General features: G+C 42.8%; 1 protein-coding gene across 1 annotated transcript; it reads left to right on the top strand.

The window, feature by feature from the left end:
- Positions 1-14,066: 14,066 nt before the first annotated feature.
- RAP2B (RAP2B, member of RAS oncogene family) lies at positions 14,067-18,041 on the top strand. The gene has a single exon (XM_043473951.1). It carries the CDS (start codon positions 14,569-14,571, stop codon positions 15,118-15,120), a length of 552 nt encoding a protein of 183 aa, XP_043329886.1. The 5' UTR covers positions 14,067-14,568; the 3' UTR covers positions 15,121-18,041.
- Positions 18,042-18,518: the final 477 nt, after the last annotated feature.

Genomic DNA, 18,518 nt, shown 5'->3' with positions numbered 1-18,518 from the left:
CAGAAACTTCTAAGCAATGGACATCCTACTGCTTGGATTTCAGTCTCTCTTTACTGACACTGAATTCCTACTGAATAAATGACTGAATTATTTCTCAATTGAAAAGCAAGCCTAAATGTAACCATAAAAAGAAAAACTTAAAATGCTAGAAGAAAACCCTAGTATTTATAAATACTTACATAACACTAGTTATATAAACATCCAGGAAAGTGAGACAAATTTCTACTTGTGGCATGAAATTCAGAAAGAAAACCCCAAAAGAAAAAGGTCCGTAAATTCAAATATGATGTATTTAAAAATATTAGTGAAAAAGCACAAACAAGGACTAATAACAAACTAATAGTTATTTGCAGTTCAGTACATTTCAGTCGCTCAGACATGTCCCACTGACTGCAGCACCCTGTCCATCACCAACTCCCGGAGCTTACTCAAACTCATGTCCATCAAGTCGGTGACCCATACAACCATCTCATCCTCTGTCATCCCCTTCTCCTGACTTCAATCTTTCCCAGCATCAGGGTCTTTTCCAGTTAGTCAGTTCTTTGCATCAGATGCCCGAACTATTGGAGTTTCAGCTTCAGCATCAGTCCTTCCAATGAACATTCAGGCCTCATTTCCTTTAGGATGGGCAGGTTTGATCTCCTTGCAGTCCAAGGGACTCTCAAGAGTCTTCTCCAACACCACAGTTCAAAAGCATCAATTCTTTGGCGCTCAGCTTTCTTTATGGTCCAACTTTCACATCCATTCATGACTACTAGAAAAACCATAGCTTTGAGTAGATGGACCTTTGTCGGCAAAGTAACGTCTCTGCTTTTTAACATGTGGTCTAGGTTTGTCATAGCTTTTCTTCCAAGGAGCAAGCATCTTTTAATTTCATGACTGCAGGCACCATCTGCAGTAATTTTGGAGCCCAAGAAAATAAAGTCTGTCACTGTTTCCATTGTTTCCCCATTTATTTGTCATGAAGTTCTGGGGCCAAATGCCATGATCAAACTTTTTTGAATGTTGAGTTTAAACCCAGCTTTTTCACTGTCCTCTTTCACTTTCATCAAGAGGCTCTTTAGTTCCTTTTCACTTTCTGCCATAAGGGTGGTGTCATCTGCATATCTGAGGTTATTGGTATTTCTCCCAGCAATCTTGATTCCAGCTTGTGCTTCATCTAGCCTGGCATTTCACATGATGTACTCTGAATATAAGTTAAATAAGCAGGGTGACAATATTCAGCCTTGACATACTCCTTTCCCAATTTGGAACCAGTTCATTGTTCCGTGTCCAGTTCTAACTGTTGCTTCCTGACCTGCATACAGATTTCTCAGGAGGCAGGTCAGGTGGTCTGGTATTCTCATCTCTTAAAGAATTCTCCACAGTTTGTTGTGATCCACACAGTCAAAGGCTTTGCAGTAGTCAATAAAGCAGAAGTAGATGTTTCTCTGGAACTCTTGCTTTTTTGATGATCCAGTGAATGTTGGCAATTTGATCTCTGGTTCCTCTGTCTTTTCTAAATCCAGCTTGAACATCTGGAAGTTCACGGTTCATGTTGAAGCCCAGCTTGGAGAATTTTGAGCATTACTTTGCTAGCGTGTGAGATGAATTCAATTTTGCAGTAGTTTGAACATTCTTTGGCATTGCCTTTCTTTGGGATTGGAATGAAAACTGACCTTTTCCAGTCCTGTGGCCACTGCTGAGTTTTCCAAATTTTCTGACATATTGAGTGCAGCACTTTCACAGCATCATCTTTTAGGATTTGAAATAGCTCAAGTGGAATTCCATCACCTCCATTAGATTTGTTCGTAGTGATACTTCCCAACACCCACTTGACTTCATATTCCAGGATGTCTGGCTCTAGGTGAGTGATCACACCGTTGTGATTATCTGGGTCGTGAAGATCTTTTTTGTATAGTTTCTTCTGTGTATTCTTGCCACCTCTTCTTAATATCTTCTGCTTCTGTTAGGTCCATACCATTTCTGTCCTTTATTGAACCCATCTTTGCATGAAATGTTCCCTTGGTATCTCTAATTTTCTTGAAGAGATCTCTAGTCTTTCCCATTCTATTGTTTTCCTCTATTTCTTTGCATTGATCTCTGAGGAAGGCTTTCTTGTCTCTCCTTGCTATTCTTTGGAACTCTGCACTCAAATAGGTATATCTTTCCTTTTCTCTTTTGCTTTTCATTCTCTTCTTTTCTCAGCTATTTGTAAGGCCTCCTCAGACAACCATTTTGCCTTTTTGCATTGTTTTCTTGGGGATGGTTCTGATCACCGCCTCAGGTACAATGTCATGAACCTCCATCCATCATTCTTCCTGCACTCTATCAGATCTAATCCCTTGAATCTATTTGTCACTTCTACTGTATAATCCTAAGGGATTTGATTTAGATCATACTTGAATTGTCTTGTGGTTTTCCCTACATTCTTCAATTTAAGCCTGAATTTGGCAATAAGTTGATGATCTGAGCCACAGTCAGCTACTGGTCTTATTTTTGCTGACTGTATAGAGCTTCTCCATCTTTGGCAGCAAAGAATATAATCAGTCTGATTTTGGGAAGCCTGGCTTGGCTTGACCACCTGGTGATGTCCACGTGTAGATTCATCTCTTGTGTTGTTGGAAGAGGGTATTTGCTGTGACCAGTAAATTCTCTTGGCAAACTCTGTAAGCTTTTGCCCTGCTTCATTTTGTACTCCAAGGCCAACCTTGCCCTTTACTCCAGGTATCCGTTGACTTCCAACATTTGCATTCCAGTCCCCTATGATGAAAAGGACATCTTTTTTGGGTGTTAGTTCTAAAAGATCTCATAGATAGTCATACACCCATTCAAATTCAACTTCTTCAGCATTAGTGGTAGGGGCATAGACTTGGATTACTGTGATAATGAATAGTTTGCCTTGGAAATGAACAGAGGTCATTCTGTCATTTTTGAGATTGCACCCAAGTACTGAATTTGGGACTCTCTTGTTGACTGTGAGGGCTACTCCATTTCTTCTAAAGGATTCTTGCCCACAGTAGTAGATATAATAGTTATATGAATTAAATTCACCCATTCCTTTCCATCTTAGTTCAGTGATTACTAAAATGTCAATGTTCACTCTTTCCATCTCCTGTTTGACCACTTCAACTTTACCTTGATTCATGAACCTAACATTCCCAGGTGCCTGTGCAACAGTGTTCTTACAGCATTGGACTTTACTTCCATCACTAGTCACATCCACAACTGGGTGTTGTTTTCACTTTGGCTCCATTTCTTTATTCTTTCTGGAGTCACTTCTCTGCTCTTCTCCAGTAGCGTATTGGGCAACTACCGACCTGGGGAGTTCATTTCTCAGTGTCCTATCTTTTTGCCTTTTCATACTGTTCATGGGGTTCTCAAGGTAAGAATACTGAAGTGGTTTGCCATTTCCTTTTCCAGGGGACCACGTTGTGTCAGAACTCTCCACCATGACCCATCCATCTTGGCTGGCCCTACACTACATGGCTCATAATTTCATTGAGTTAGACAAGGCTGTGATCCATGTGGTCACATCTATAAAAACTTACATAACACTAGTTTTATAAATATCCTGGTGTGTAAGACAGCTTTATATTTGTGGCACGAATTTCTAAAAGAAAACCCAAAAGAAAAAAGTCAATAAATTCAAATAGAATATTTTTTAAAATATTAATGAAAAAGCATAAACATGGGCTGATAACAAACTAATAGTTATTTTCAAAGTATGTGATTATCAGAGGTTAATATCCTTATTATATAACATAACCATAATACATAGTCAACAATTATAAATCAATAAGAAAAAGTTAAGAAGTCCAACAAAAGATGGGTGTTACTTTAACTATTGAAAACACATTTAAAGTACATGTGTAAAAATATAAATCTGAATATTTTGTAAGTTATAAACAATTTCCTAAAGTTATGTAGAATTGTGGCTGTATATTCACTATTTGAGTAGTAGTTCACTATAGATTAAAGGGCTTCCTTTGTGGCTCAGCTGGAAAAGAATCTGCCTGCAATGCAGGAGACCTGGGTTTGATATCTGGGTTGGGAGGATCCCCTGGAGAAGGGAAAGGCTATCCACTCCAGTATTCTGGCCTGAAGAATTGCATGGACTGTATAGTCTATGGGGTTGCAAAGAGTCGGACACAACTGAACAACTTTCACTTTCACTATAGATTGAAGTCAAGAGTTATGGTTATATCCAGTGACAGGTTAGTACTTCATTTTGATTATGTGTTTGGCCTCCAGCAACAAATGAGGATATTTTCTTAATACATAGCCTAGAGATTGGCAAACCATGAACCTGTGGGCCAAAGGCAGCCCACCACCTGTTTCTGTAAAGAAAGTGTTATGGAACTCAGTCATATGCATTTATTTACATATTGTCTATGGCTGCTTTTATACTGCAGGGGCATATTTGAGTAGTTGCAATGGAGATGTATGGTCTGCAAAATCTGAAATATTTACTCTCTGGCCCTTTACTGAAAAAAGTTTGCCAACTGCTTGTTTAAAACATTTAGCTTACATGAAACATGGAAATGTTTGATAAGTTTCCTATGATCACTCCTTTTCAATAACTCTATATAATTATATTCTACATGGCAATAAGGTTTTTTTAAGGACATAAATTCCTTAACAGAAAGGATTTGGTTTTTATAGTTCAGGGGTAATATGTTCACATTGCCATAGTTGAATAATAGTCCAGTAATCTTTCTTTTAAATGTAAGTTTTAAAACAAAGAAAGAAAAAAATCTTCGGAACAGTTAACAAACTTCTACAACAGAACTGAATACAATAATCATAAAATTATTTAAATAGCCTGAATTCTGCAGTTCTAGTGTTATCTTCCCAAGATATCACCACAGATCCTTTTCTGAAACTTTCTATCACAAGGTAGTGTAATTGCAAGTAAAATAGAAACCCCTTTGGCAGACTCCTTAAACCAAACCTGACGGCTGATGGTAATTTACAGAGAGCTTCCTCTCCCTCAATATAGACTCTCACTGTCTCCATCAAAACCACAAATTTTGAAGGATTTATTGGAGCCACTACTGCAGAAAGAATGGTAGGCTTCCTCCAGCGTCAATGGAAGTGATGGATTTTTGTCCCTGCAAGAGAGAAGGCGACTCCTTTAATCTAGTGGTTGGTGACAAAAAAGAAAGTGAAAGTCCTTTTTTTTAAAATGTTATTATTTTATTGAACTTTAGTTGATTTACAGTGTTGTGTTAATTACTGATGTATAGCAAATTATTCAGTTATAAAGAGGTGTTTTTTATAATCTTTTCCATTATGGTTTATCATAGGTTATTAAATGCAGTTCTCTGTGCTATGCAGTAGGACCTTGTTGTTTATCCATTCTATATAGAAAAGCATACATCTGCTAACCCCAGCTTCCCACTCATTCTTTCCCCATAGCAACCACCAGTCTGTTCCCCATGTCTGATGCTGTTTCCTAGATTGGTTCTTTTGTGTCTCATTTGAGATTCCACATATAAGTGGCATCATATGGTGTTTGTCTTCCTCTGACTTATTTCACTTAGTGTGATGGTCTCTTGTTGCATCCATGTTGCTGCAAATAGCATGGTTTTGGTCCTTTTTATGGCCGAGTAGTATTTCATTGTATATATGTGCCACGTCATCTTTATCTCTTCATCTGTCGATGGACATTTAGGCTGTTTGCATGTCTGGGTTATGTGAGTAGTGCTGCTGTGAACATGGGTGCATGTATCTTTTTTAATTATAGTTTTGACTGGCTATATGCACAGGAGTGGGATGATTGGATCCTATGGTAATTCTATTTTTGATTTTCTGAGGAAGCTCCAACCTCCACAGTGGCTGAACCAGCTTATATTCCCACCAGTAGGGTAGCAAGGGCCCATTTTCTCCATACCCTCTTCAGCATTTGTTATCTGTAGACTTTTTCATGATGGCCATCCTGACCAGTATGAAGTGGTACCTAACTGTAGTCTTGACTTGCATTTTTCTAATAATTAGTGGTGTTGGGCATCTATTTATGTGCCTGTTGGCCATCTATATTTCTTCTTTGGAAAAATGTTTATTTAGCTCTTCTGCTCTTTTTGGGTTGGGTTGTTTGTTGTTGTTGTTGTATGAGTTGTTGGTATATTTTGGAAATTAAACCCTTGTCTGTTGCATAATTTGCAAATATGTTCTCCCACTTATGGTTTCCTTTGCTGTGAAAAAGCTTGTAAGTTTGATTAGGTCCCATTTGTTTATTTTTTTTTTATTTCTGCTGCCTTGGGGGACTAAGAAATTGGTATGATTTACATCAGAGAATGTTTTGCCTGTGATCTCTTCTAGCAGTTTGATGATGTCATGTCTTAGCTTTAAGTCTTTAAGCCATTTTGACCTTATTTTTCTATATGGCGAGAGGGTGTGTTCTGACCTCATTGATTTATATCTGGCTGTCCAACTTTCCCAATACCACTTGCTAAAGAGACTGTCCTTTTCCTATTGTATATTCTTGCCTCTTATGGTGAGGATTAGTTGATGTAGGTTCAGTTTGGTTTAGTCATTCAGTTGTTTGGCACTCTTTGTGACCCCATGGATGGCAGCACTCCAGGCTTCTCTGTCCATCACCAATTCCTGGAGCTTGCTCAAACTCATGCCCATCAAATTGGTGATGCCATCCAACCATCTCATCCTCTGTTATCCCCTTCTCCTCCTGCCTTCAATCTTTCCCAGCATCAGGATCTTTCCCAATGAGTCAGTTCTTCACATCAGGTGCCCAAAGTATTGGAGTTTCAGCTTCACCATCAGTCCTTCCAATGAATATTCAGGACTGATTTTCTTTAGGATTGAATGGTTTTATCTCCTTGCAATCCAAGGAATTCTCAAAAGTCTTCTCCAACACCACAGATCAAAAGCATCAATTCTTCGGCACTCAGCCTTCCTTATAGTCCAACTCTCACATCCATTCATGACTACTGGAAAAACCATAGCTTTGACTAGACAGACCTTTGTTGGCTTTTTAATATGCTATCTAGCTTTTCTTCCAAGGAGCAAGTGTCTTTAGATTTCATGGTTGCAGTCACCATCAGCAGTGATTTTGGAGCCCCCCAAAATAAAGTCTGTCACTGTTTCCAATGTTTCCCCATCTATTTGCCATGAAGTGATGGGACTGGATTCCATGATCTTAGTTTTTTGAATGTTCAGTTTTAGCCTAGCTTTTTCACTATCCTCTTTCATTTTCATCAAGAGGCTCTTTAGTTCCTCTTCACTTTCTGCATATCTGAGGTTATTAATATTTCTCCTGGCAATCTTGATTCCAGCTTGTGCTTCATCCAGCCTGGCATTTTGCCTGATGTACTCTGCATAGAAGTTAAATAAGCAGGGTAACAATATACATCCTTGACATACTCCTTTCCCAATTTGGAACCAGTCTGGTTTTCCATGTCCGGTTCTAACTGTTGCTTCTTGACCAGCATACAGATTTCTCAGGAGGCAGGTCAGATGGTCTGGTATTCCCATCTCTTGAAGAACTTTCCACATTTTGTTGTGATCCACACAGTCAAAGGCTTTGGCACAGTCAGTAAAGCAGATGTTTTTCTGGAACTCTCTTGCTTTTTCGATGATCCAGTGGATGTTGGCAATTTCATATCTGGTTTCTGTGCCTTTTCTAACTCCAGCTTGACCATCTGGAAGTTCACGGTTCCCATACTATTGATGCCTGGCTTGGAGTATGAAGCCTTGACTGTAGGTGTATGGGTTTATTTTGGTCTCTCTATGCTGTTCTGTAGATCCATATATCTGTTTTTGTGCCAGTATACAGTGTTTTGATTACTGTAGTTTTGTAGTATTGTCTGAAGTCTAGGAAGTTTATGCTTCTTGCTTTCTTGTTCTTCTTCACTAATCCTTGGCAATCCTGGGTCTTTCATGTTCCATAGGAATAGAATTATTTGTTCTACCACTGTGAAAAATGCCATTAGTAATTTGATAGGGATTACATTAAATGTGTAGATTGCCTTGGATAGAATGACTGTTTAAACAATATAAATTCTTCCAATTCAAGAGCATGGAATGTCTTTCCATTTCTTTGAATAATATTCAGTTTCCTTTATAAATGTTTTATAGTTGTCAGCATATAAGTCTTTCACATCCTTGGTCAGGTTTATTCCTAAGTGTTTTATTTCTGCAGATATAATTTTAAAAGGTACATTTTCTTTCTTTTTTTTTTTTTACATTCCATTGGATATTTCATTGTGGTGTAAAGAAATGCAGTTAATTTCTATATGTTAATCTTGTATCCTGCTCCCTTACTGAATTCATTTATTAGTTCTAGCAGTTTTTGTGTGGAGTCTTTAGGGTTTTCTGTATATAGTATCATATCATCTGCATATAATGACAATTTTACAAGAAGAAAGTGCTTTTTAATGGATCTAAGGCATAGCTTCTATTCTTGCTATATTTGTTTCTCTGGAATGCCAGGTCTAAGGAGACAAATCTTAGACAGACTAAGATGTGTAACTGTGCTTTCAAATATGAAAAACAGGATCAATGAAATCAATTTAAAATTTCTCTTGAGTGAGAATATATTCATCACATAAAAGTAGTGCTCTAAGCCCATTTTGTTCCTTTCTCTACAGATCAGGGTCTCAGGCAAATCTCAGACCCTATAGAGGTCATTTATCTTAGAAAAGATTTTTCTTTAAAAAAAAAAAAAAAAAACATGTAAAATAATGACAGTAGGCCAAACCGTTAGTAAGATTCTATGATAGAACTCAAATCCACTGAGCAGTTGTGTGGTAGTTGCCCACGTGTGTGTAACACTTCAGCCCAGGATAACATTTTCATGGAGTTAGGAGTGGTTTTTATCATCAAAAATGACACAGCACATGAATGTATATAGTGAGATCATATTTAATTCTAATATGATAGCCTTGAGACAATAGTTATTTTGATTTTTCTATTTCTTTATTTGGGCCTATCGAAAGGTTTGCAAAAAGCTTGACAGATTGTAAGAGGTTATTTAATTTAAAATTTAACTCACCTACATTATCCTTTGAAAAATAATTTTAAAAGGAGAAAAAAAATCCAATCAGAGTACACATAAGGGGCAAACAGTGAAATTATAAAACCAGGCATATATTTGTCTCTCTTTAATTACCATGCTAGAATTTTAAAACATTTTTTAAGATATAAAATCTCATTACAAGGAGTGCAAGCCATTGTTCTTACAAGTTGGCTGCCTAAAGTGCAATATGAAGAGTATGAAATGATGATGGTTTGGCTGACTAATGAATATTTTTAGGGGCATAACTGGAGATTATTTTTTAAAGACCACTGATAAAATGAAACATCTTAAGCCTGCTTGTGGATGCCTGGTTATAACATGTTCAGGTCCTTAACAAATATTTACTGAGAACTCTGAAAGGCACAGTTAGTCTTACAGTAACATCCCTTTAAAATAATGCTACATGGTTACTCTCAACTTACCCCTGATATTTTCAAAATTAGAATTTTTTTTAGAATTATTTGTTTATCTACAAGTCAAGCCAGCTAAAACTATGAACATGATGAAATAAACCTCCACTTTTGTATAAATGAAGAGGACAGATGGGTACTTATTTTCTGGAGGACTTAAAAGATTCATGTTCTAGCAAACCCTCTAATTCTTTGAAGGCCCAAAACCAGTGTCACAGAAGCTCACTGTGTAAGCCAGGCCAGGTAGGGATCACTGTGTATATAATAGTCAATACCAAAGATTAAGTAGTTCTTCATCTGTTAGCTTTTACTTCAGATTGTTTTCTAAAGGTGTCTTTTGTGTATTATCTGCACAAACGTTTGAAATCTTCAGAGTTTATCTACTGGGAGCTTTGGTATTTTTTCCCACATACTCAGAACCACACCAGACAGCATTTCCATCCATATAAGTGTTTATATGTTTCCATCCATATAAGGGTAGACTTTACTACTCCAGCATCTTTAAGACTCAGGGAGACTTAAACATTAATATTTTACAGTTTTCTAAGGATACAGGAAATGTTTTGTCTCACCAAGAATTAGTATATCTTTTACCACAAAGAGAGTTTGGGAAAGGGACAAAATGCCATTCATATACCCATGAATAGTTAATTGTGGGACTCCTATGTAGGCACTCTTACTGGGGGAAGGACAGAGGTGGCTCCAAAGATGAGCCAGGTGTAGCCTCTGACCTCAAGGACTTCACACAGTGACACAGTACAGACATGTAAATAATTATGGTACAGGATAACTGGATATGACACAGGATTATACCATAAGGAAGGTACATAAAGACACCTAACAAATTTCACAGGAAGAAGTGATCAACTTTAAAAATATGTGCATCAGTAATTTCATTCATTACTTCATTTTGAATCCCAAGGCCCCAATGGAAATCTTTCTGAGGGAGACTATCTGAGTGTAATAAAAATTGTTATCAAAGAATCCTTAATGGGAAAGATTCAAAGTGTGGCAACTCTTTGGTACCAGAGAGGCCACCAAGATTCAAAAATACCCATCTGCATAACTACCCAGAGTCCTGAAGATCGTCTCTTCTAGATATGGCTGTCAAGACACCTGGGTTGTAATTGTCATGAATATATGGTACACTGCATCTTTAAAAGCATGTTTCCATCCATTATTTGCTAATTATCCTCTGAGTATAGGCTGGCACCTTGAAAAGGGGCAGCCAGGATACCAGGGTTCTAATTCTGCTCACTGGCTGTGATGTAAAATGAAGCATTTGGTCATCAGATATTCTCCAAGGTTCCTTGGGTAGCTCGGTGGGTGGGGCAAACTTTATTATCACCACTTTAGAGAAACTAAGGTCGGGAGCAACTTGAGGGCCTTGCCCAAGGTCTCAGACAATAATTGATAAGTAATACTTGATATTAGACACCTGGCCCATAAGGACAAAGTATTTTCTACTATATCATACTCAGAACCACACCTAACATCTGTGGGCTAGAGGACAGAGGCCCAAGTAGCAGTTATAAATCAGTTATAAATCAAGATAAGTGAAGTCGCTCAGCCGTGACCTACTCTTTGTGACCCCATGGACTGTAGCCTACCAGCCTCCTCTGTTCATGGTATTTTCCAGGCGAGAGTGCTAGAGTGGGCTGCCATTTCCTTCTCCAGGGGATCTTCCCCACCCAGGGATCGAACCCGAAACTCCCGCATTGCAGGGAGATGCTTTACCGTCTGAGCCACCAGAGAAGCCCTAAAATCAAGATAACATGGTGTTAAAATATGATCTGTCCTCCCACCTTGACAAATACTTCTTTGCAAGACCTGAATGGTCAGGTGTGAATCACAAATTCTTAGACTTCTCCAAGAGCCAGGCTGGAAAGTGGCAGGGAAGACAAAGCTGACTAGAAGGGACCCCTCTTCGTGCAGTTAAGCAGGGGCCCGAAGTGCTGGGAGGGCACGCCTTAGCTCATGGGTCCAAGCACCACCCGCACTCCAACAAGGACCCACTCCTGCACACAGGGGTGAGTTCAGAGGGCCAAGCAGATCCTAGGAGAGGGTTGGGTCCTATCTGGGGAGGGGATTCCAGGATTCTGACCCCCTGGGACATGGTCTGCAGGTGGGTTCTAGCCCCTCCCTGTGGGGAGGGGCACTGTCAGAAGAGTCAGGGGGTGGACATGGGTCCCTCTAGCTTGGGCTTAAGAGCCAGTCTGTTCATACTACCTCAGAAGTCAACCTAAGAAAGAGTACCATCTGGAAACTTTCTTGTTAGAAAGTAGCATTCCTAATAGTTACAAGACCAGGTTCTGCACCCAAACACCTGGGTCAGGATCCCAGCGTGACCACTCGCGCTGTGAAATTTCATGCCAGTTATGCGACATCTTAGGGTCTCAGTATCCTCATTTTTAAAATAGGTATAATTACTATTTTTATGAGGAGTAAATAAGATAGCACATGTAAAACGCCTGGCAAACATGAAACTGGGTAAACGCGAGGATCGCTCCCGCTATATTAGGTGAGTTTGCCTTGAAAGGTATCTGGAGAATTATATCAGGGTTGGAGAAGGCAATGGCCCCCACTCCAGTACTCTTGCCTGGAAAATCCTATGGACGGGGGAGCCTGGTAGGCTGCAGTCCAAGGGGTCGCTGAGTCAGACCCGACTGAGCGACTTCACTTTCACTTTTCCTTGGAGAAGGAAATGGCAACCCACTGCAGTGTTCTTGCCTGGAGAATCCCAGGGACGGGGGAGCCTGGTAGGCTGCCGTCTATGGGGTTGCACAGAGTCGGACATGACTGAAGCGACTTAGCAGCAGCAGCATATCAGGGTTAACCAGCGAAGCACTCTTATAACCCCTCTCTCCACTAAATAGCGAAGCCAGGCGCAGGAATGGGCTCCGCCCACCCAAGGCCCTGGGGGCTGCCCAGGACCCATTGCCATTGGGTCCCATGGCCAGGACTTCAAGTTGCAGCTGTGCGTTCTACGAGCTATAGCTAGAGGTTCAAAGAAGGTTAACTGGCAACGCGGCCCTGAGTCACAACGGGACTAAGGCCCTGAAACCAAGCATTAGTACACCATTTCTGTTGTCCCTCCAATGCAGACGGTTAAACCAGTGAGAAGTGGCGTCGACGGGATACCAAGCCAGGGTTGATGCCTGGTCCCCTCCCACCCCTTCCCCCGGGCCCACGCTATCATTGCTTAGCCTTTTGACAGGTCTTGACATCTCTCCTCCGAGAAAGGAGAGGCCTGGAACAAGCCAAGGCATCTCGCCGGCAGTTCCTGTGAGTAGGAGCCAAGCCCAGTTTAGCGAATGCCCGCCGCAGAGCAGAGATGTTTACCAAAGGCAAGCCTGGGCATTCCCCCACCCCACCGGGTGAGCTGAATGCAGTGTGGCCCATTTCCACATCCTAGCCCCTCCCCCTCCCTGGGGAAAATTTTTAAAAAAAACCACCTTGGAAACTTTGCCATTTCTTGAGGACCAAGAACTGTAACCAGCTCCCTTTAACGGACAGTCGTGACTGGGCACCGAGAAGTCAGACTTGAAAACACCAACAAAGGACTATATTTAGCTCTGAGCTCTCCGCCTAAATTCCTTTTATTTTTTCACTCTTAGCTTCAAAACGACTAGGTTGGGGAAGTGGGAGGAAGGGGGCGGCGGAGAGCAGAGAAAGAACAGCTGTGCCTCCGCCTCTCAACTCAATCTCTATAAATAACCAATCACGAGCGGAGGCTACTTTTTAGCCAATGAAGCAGCCCAAACTGATAAAACCTTGGCAGTAGCCAATGGAAGAACGTTCGAGGGTGTGAGATTTGCGCCCCGGGACCAATGGGTCCCGAGTCTGGGAGAGGTAATTTGAGCTGGAGCGTGGGTGTGCACTGCACAGGCTTCCTACTTCCAAACCCCCAAACCTACTCCGCCCACTGAGCATGCCCTGACTAGCTACCGGCGCCCGGGCTGACTGCGGATCGGCTGGTGCTTTCACTCTCCGGGTTTTGGCCCTAGCCGAGTGAGGAGGTGGGTGGGGCCTTCTGAGTCCCAGCCTGGAGACCGCCCTGATCTCTAAGAGGCTGCCCCTTCCCTCCTCCGGACAGGTTTCAGGCCGAATGTTCCTGCTTTCTTTGTCTGAAGGATGAAGTGCAAGGAAAGTCCGCCAGAGAAGGCTGGGTAGAAAGGGCCACGCCTAGAGTGTGGGAAAGATGCTCCGCCCGTCTATCACAGACCCAGATGTTCTTTGGGTCTCGGCCTTCGGCAGGCACACCCGCCGGGGCTCGGGGAGTGGCGTCCACCAGCTTTGGATAAAAGGAGCGGCAAGAGACCCGCCTGCTCCCGGGGTGGCCCGCGGCGCCCGCCCTCTTCTCATAGAGCCGGGACTCCTATGCACTAAAGCCAAGTCGGCCAAGGAAGGTGGCCTCCGTCCTCCCTCTGGAGCTGTCCCAGCCAGTCTCTTAACACCCATACACCCCCGCACATTTCTCCGGCGCCTGTACTAGTACCTATCCCGAATCCGCTAGCCTTGAATCAAACCGCTAGCTCCGCCTACAGCCCCACCCCCGTCCGGCCCCCCGGAAAACCAGGAGCCGGGGATCCGGCGGGCGGGGCCGGCAGCGACGCAGTGGGCATGCTCGGCAGGGCGGGGCGGGCAGGGCTGCGCGCGGCGAGTAGGAAGCCCTCGCCCCGCGGAGGCTGCGGGAGAGAGCTCGAAGGGCCGCGGCGGTGGGCGCACGCTCTGCGGGGACTCATGCCACGCGCGTCCCGGCCCGGCGCGCAATTAGCAGCCGCCTCCGCAGCCCGCCGCCGCCGCCGCCTCCTCGCCTTCCTGGGCTGCTGCGGAGAGAAGCTGCAGCCCTCGCCTTTCACCGGCTGCCGGCATTGTCCTCCCGATCCGCCGCCCAGGCTGCTCCTGCCGCCGTGGGCTGCCTCGGGGCCCCGGACCCGCGCTGCAGGGACGCGCCGCCGCGCCGGCCGGCCCGGCGCCCGGCCCCCGCTTGGTGATTTCCGCGTCCTGCGTTCCTCGGTCATCTCCTGAGTTTTTCCTGCAGAGCTGAGGACAGAGGAGTCCAGCCACCAAGCCCAGCTTTCCTCCGGTGCGCAGCCCCGACGGGGCCGTGGCAGGCGCAGCGAGAACGCCTGCGGAGCCATGAGAGAGTACAAAGTGGTGGTGCTGGGCTCGGGCGGCGTGGGCAAGTCCGCGCTCACGGTGCAGTTCGTGACCGGCTCCTTCATCGAGAAGTACGACCCCACCATCGAGGACTTCTACCGCAAAGAGATTGAAGTGGATTCATCGCCGTCGGTGCTGGAGATCTTGGACACGGCGGGCACGGAGCAGTTCGCATCCATGCGGGACCTGTACATCAAGAATGGCCAGGGCTTCATCCTCGTGTACAGCCTTGTGAACCAGCAGAGCTTCCAGGACATCAAGCCCATGCGGGACCAGATCATCCGCGTGAAGCGGTACGAGCGCGTGCCCATGATTCTGGTGGGCAACAAGGTGGACCTGGAGGGCGAGCGCGAGGTTTCATTCGGCGAGGGCAAGGCCCTGGCGGAGGAGTGGAGCTGCCCCTTCATGGAGACTTCGGCCAAAAACAAAGCCTCGGTGGACGAGCTGTTCGCCGAGATCGTGCGGCAGATGAACTACGCGGCGCAGCCCAACGGCGATGAGGGCTGCTGCTCGGCCTGCGTGATCCTCTGAGGCGCCCGCGGCTGCCGCGCGACAGCCGCGCTCTGCGCACAAAAGCCAAACGCACCCGACTCTTCTAAATGTGATTTCTCTTCTTGCTTTGAGATTGGAGATGACTTTGCGTCGGCCGGGGGGCTCTTGGCGCCCGCCTGGCCGCGGTGGCCGCGTCCCCCGCCCCTGCCCCGTTTCCGAGGGGTTGTCCCGTCATGACCATCCGAGTCCCGGTGGAAATGTGGATCTTTGCAGCATGTACGTTTCTCATTGATTTTGGTTGACGCATATTTCCCCATTGAAGCAGCCCGTGGGGCCCTGTATTGGCGGCTTGACACCGGCAGGCGAAAGTTTCAGTCTGGGAGAAAAAAAAAAAAAAAAAAAGAAATGGGGTGGGGGCGGAAGAGGACGGTGAGAAGGTGGAAAAGGGGGGATTTTTTGTTTTGTTTTTCTGTCAACAACCGTTTTTCTAGTTCCAAGTTTGAAAAACACGGAAGGAAGTCCGGGAGAACCAAATGAAGGAGCAGGAGGAGAGGAAGAAACTTTTGTTTTTTCCTTGTTTTCCAGGAGTAGCTGGAAATTAAGATCGGGTTCCTTTTCTGCCAGCTTGGAAAGGCAACCCCGTGACTGATTTCGATTCTGAGGATGTCTATGCAAAGTTGGATTCTTGTTACAGTGTATCCAATCTGAAGTATTGCACATCTGAACTGGGACTGTTAACACTGATGCCAATGCAGTGTGGGGTGCCAGAAAGTGTCTGCTGATAATTTGTGGGGGGGAAAAAATCTATTTTGTTTACCTACTGTATCAAAGGGGAGTCTGGGGGAGAACGGTAGTATTTTTTTTTATCAGCTGTGAAAAAAAAAAATGTTACAGATCTGCACATTTTTGTGTGTACTGTTGTGTGTGTGTTTTTTTAGATTTAGCTTTTTGTTCGTATTGGTTGGCCATACATGGTTTTAATAGCTCTTTAAACTACAGTACAGAAACTTCGCAAATGTGATTCAGGGCCCCCAGCACCCCTGTGTCTGCAGAGTGCCTTCAAGACTCAGCTGTTCCAGCCGGTGCCAACCTGTGAACTTCCCACCAGATCCCAGAATCTGTTATTCCTCCCCAAACTACTTCCCAGTTGACTTTTAATAATCTTCCTGAAGGAGCCAGGACAATAGGGCCTGTTGTTTGGTGAATTCTTTATTCTTTCCAGCCTTTAAAATGTAACTTACTTGTAATGCAATGGGTTGGTTTTTTTTTTTTCTTTTTAAAATTTTTTGCTTCGTTTTGTTCCAATGTTCAGGTATTTAGCTCCCCTTTTATATAATTTTTTTTTTAATTTTTGGTTTTCTGTTTTAGGGTGTTCCTCCAGAAGCACAGAGCAAAATTTTACTGTTGTGATGTACCAAGAGAATTCTAACAATTTGTAATTTCTAATTCCATACACGCGGTTAATCATTGTCTCTTCATTTTAAGATTTTTAATACAAATGTCATTTTTAAAGAAACAAATCCAAACTATTGTTTGTGTTTCTGTGTTTCATATTCAGTGATTTAATACAGTATCATGGCTGAGGTGGACAGGGGCAGGTGCCTGATGCCTCCAAGAGTGGTTTGTCAGATTTTGAAGAGAGGAGTGTCAGTGACAAGTTGGGAGACATTACTCCCAACTCCTTAAACATGGAAAATAATCATCAAGGTCTAGGAAGGCCTGGGGTAAGGTGTACCCTCTGACTGTTAAGATGAACTGGATATTGAATCTGTTCTGCTGGCTGAGAGCAGGAAGGGGAGAAGCCAGCTCTAAGACTGCCTTAGATCTGGGAGAGTAACCATCCACTGGTCAGGCAGGGTGGTGTTTTAGTGTTTTTTTTTTTTCTTTCTTTTCTCGTGTTCTGCTTTGTTTAAAACACCTATCCAGTTTAAAGCTTGTTTGGGGGATATGATTTTCACTTCTGAAAATTGTAGTGTTTTCTGCAGTACATTTGGGTGGGTTGTGAATAGTGTCTCAGCCCTTTTGTGGCTTTAATTAGGAAACAGATCATTAGGTTAAAAAAGAAGAGAAAAAGAGAACACTTAAGTCTCTTGCTTTATTACACTGTGCAGTTTGTGGACCATTTTGACCTCATGAAATTTCCTTCTAACAGCAGGAGGCAGTGTGAGCTTTTTGTTTTGTGTTTGATTTTCTTAAGGGCCATTTTACTGATATCTCTATGGAGTGGAAGGTGTATGTCAAAAGCACTTGATATACCTTAGGTCCACGAAGTGTAGGGTGAAGAGTTTTGATTTTCAATAAGAGTTATTGTGTTGAGGGAGCCAAAAGAAGTTAAAGGCCACAGGTTTCTTTAAAGCTATATTAACATATCTTGCCTTAAAATGTTGTGTCTTTGGCCCAGGTGACCTCTCAGAATTGCAGCATGGAGGAGGAATAGAGAATTCTGCCTGGGTTTGGTTCTAAAGCTTTTTTTTTTTTTTACATTTGATCTCATTGAAGTTTAGTACCAAACTTAATTAGAAGGTAATGTAAATATGCTAAATAAGAAATTAGGAAAAAGTATTCACACTTAGGCTTTGCAAAGCTTCATTCTTGTATTTGTGTAAATTTAGTTGATTCAGTAGATCTAAAGTGTTGAAAGCTCTGAAGACATACAACAAGTGCTGTATAAAGGATCTTTTAAAATACATTCAGTGACTTTTTTATGAGTTTGTTTTGGTTTTTTGGAAGCCTTTTGATGTGAAATACGGGCAAGTATCTAATTTAAGAAATGTATATACTCCTGACGGAATTTTTGAAAATGGGAAATTGGAAATGAAATTGGTTGCTGGGTGCATTAATCATCTTCACATAGGATTTAGTCACTTACATGAATAAATGTTTTATAGGTCTGGGATGGCAGGGCAGAAGATTTTAATATGCTCTGAGTACTGTAAAATAAATGCTTTTTAGATTCCCAATGAAGGCAACTTTGCGTGTGTGCCTGGAGCAGGAAAATAGTATTAAGTTTTGTAGCCTTCTCCAATGGTTTTCTTGACGAAATTGAGAGAAATTAGGGACATTGTTTTTAAGACTATGTCAGTTTATTTGGCTAGTAAGAACCCCTTAGAATTATGGTGTGAAGAGATAAGAGCATTTGTTTCCCTGAAAGAGGGGCTGACTTAAGGGTGTCAAAGGAAGGGAGGGAGGGAGGGAGTCTGTTGTAAGGCAGTCACCTGTCAAAACAGAAACTGGGTGGAAAAGGAACCTTTATCTTGGAGAGCAAAAGTTAACTTTTAAACTTGACCCCTGCTGGTTTTTAACAGCTTTTCCTTTTGGTCCCTGACAGTAGCCCAAGCTTTATGTTATTTCAAAGGATTATTTTTGCCCTCCTTTTGTAATAGCCTCAGAAAAGTTGAAGATACCATTGGAAGTCTCACATTTTCATATTTGGGAGT

The sequence above is a fragment of the Cervus canadensis genome, chromosome 7 (assembly GCF_019320065.1).
Source record: "Cervus canadensis isolate Bull #8, Minnesota chromosome 7, ASM1932006v1, whole genome shotgun sequence".
Classification (NCBI taxonomy): domain Eukaryota; kingdom Metazoa; phylum Chordata; class Mammalia; order Artiodactyla; family Cervidae; genus Cervus; species Cervus canadensis.
This window is presented reverse-complemented; position numbering and strand designations above follow the sequence as displayed.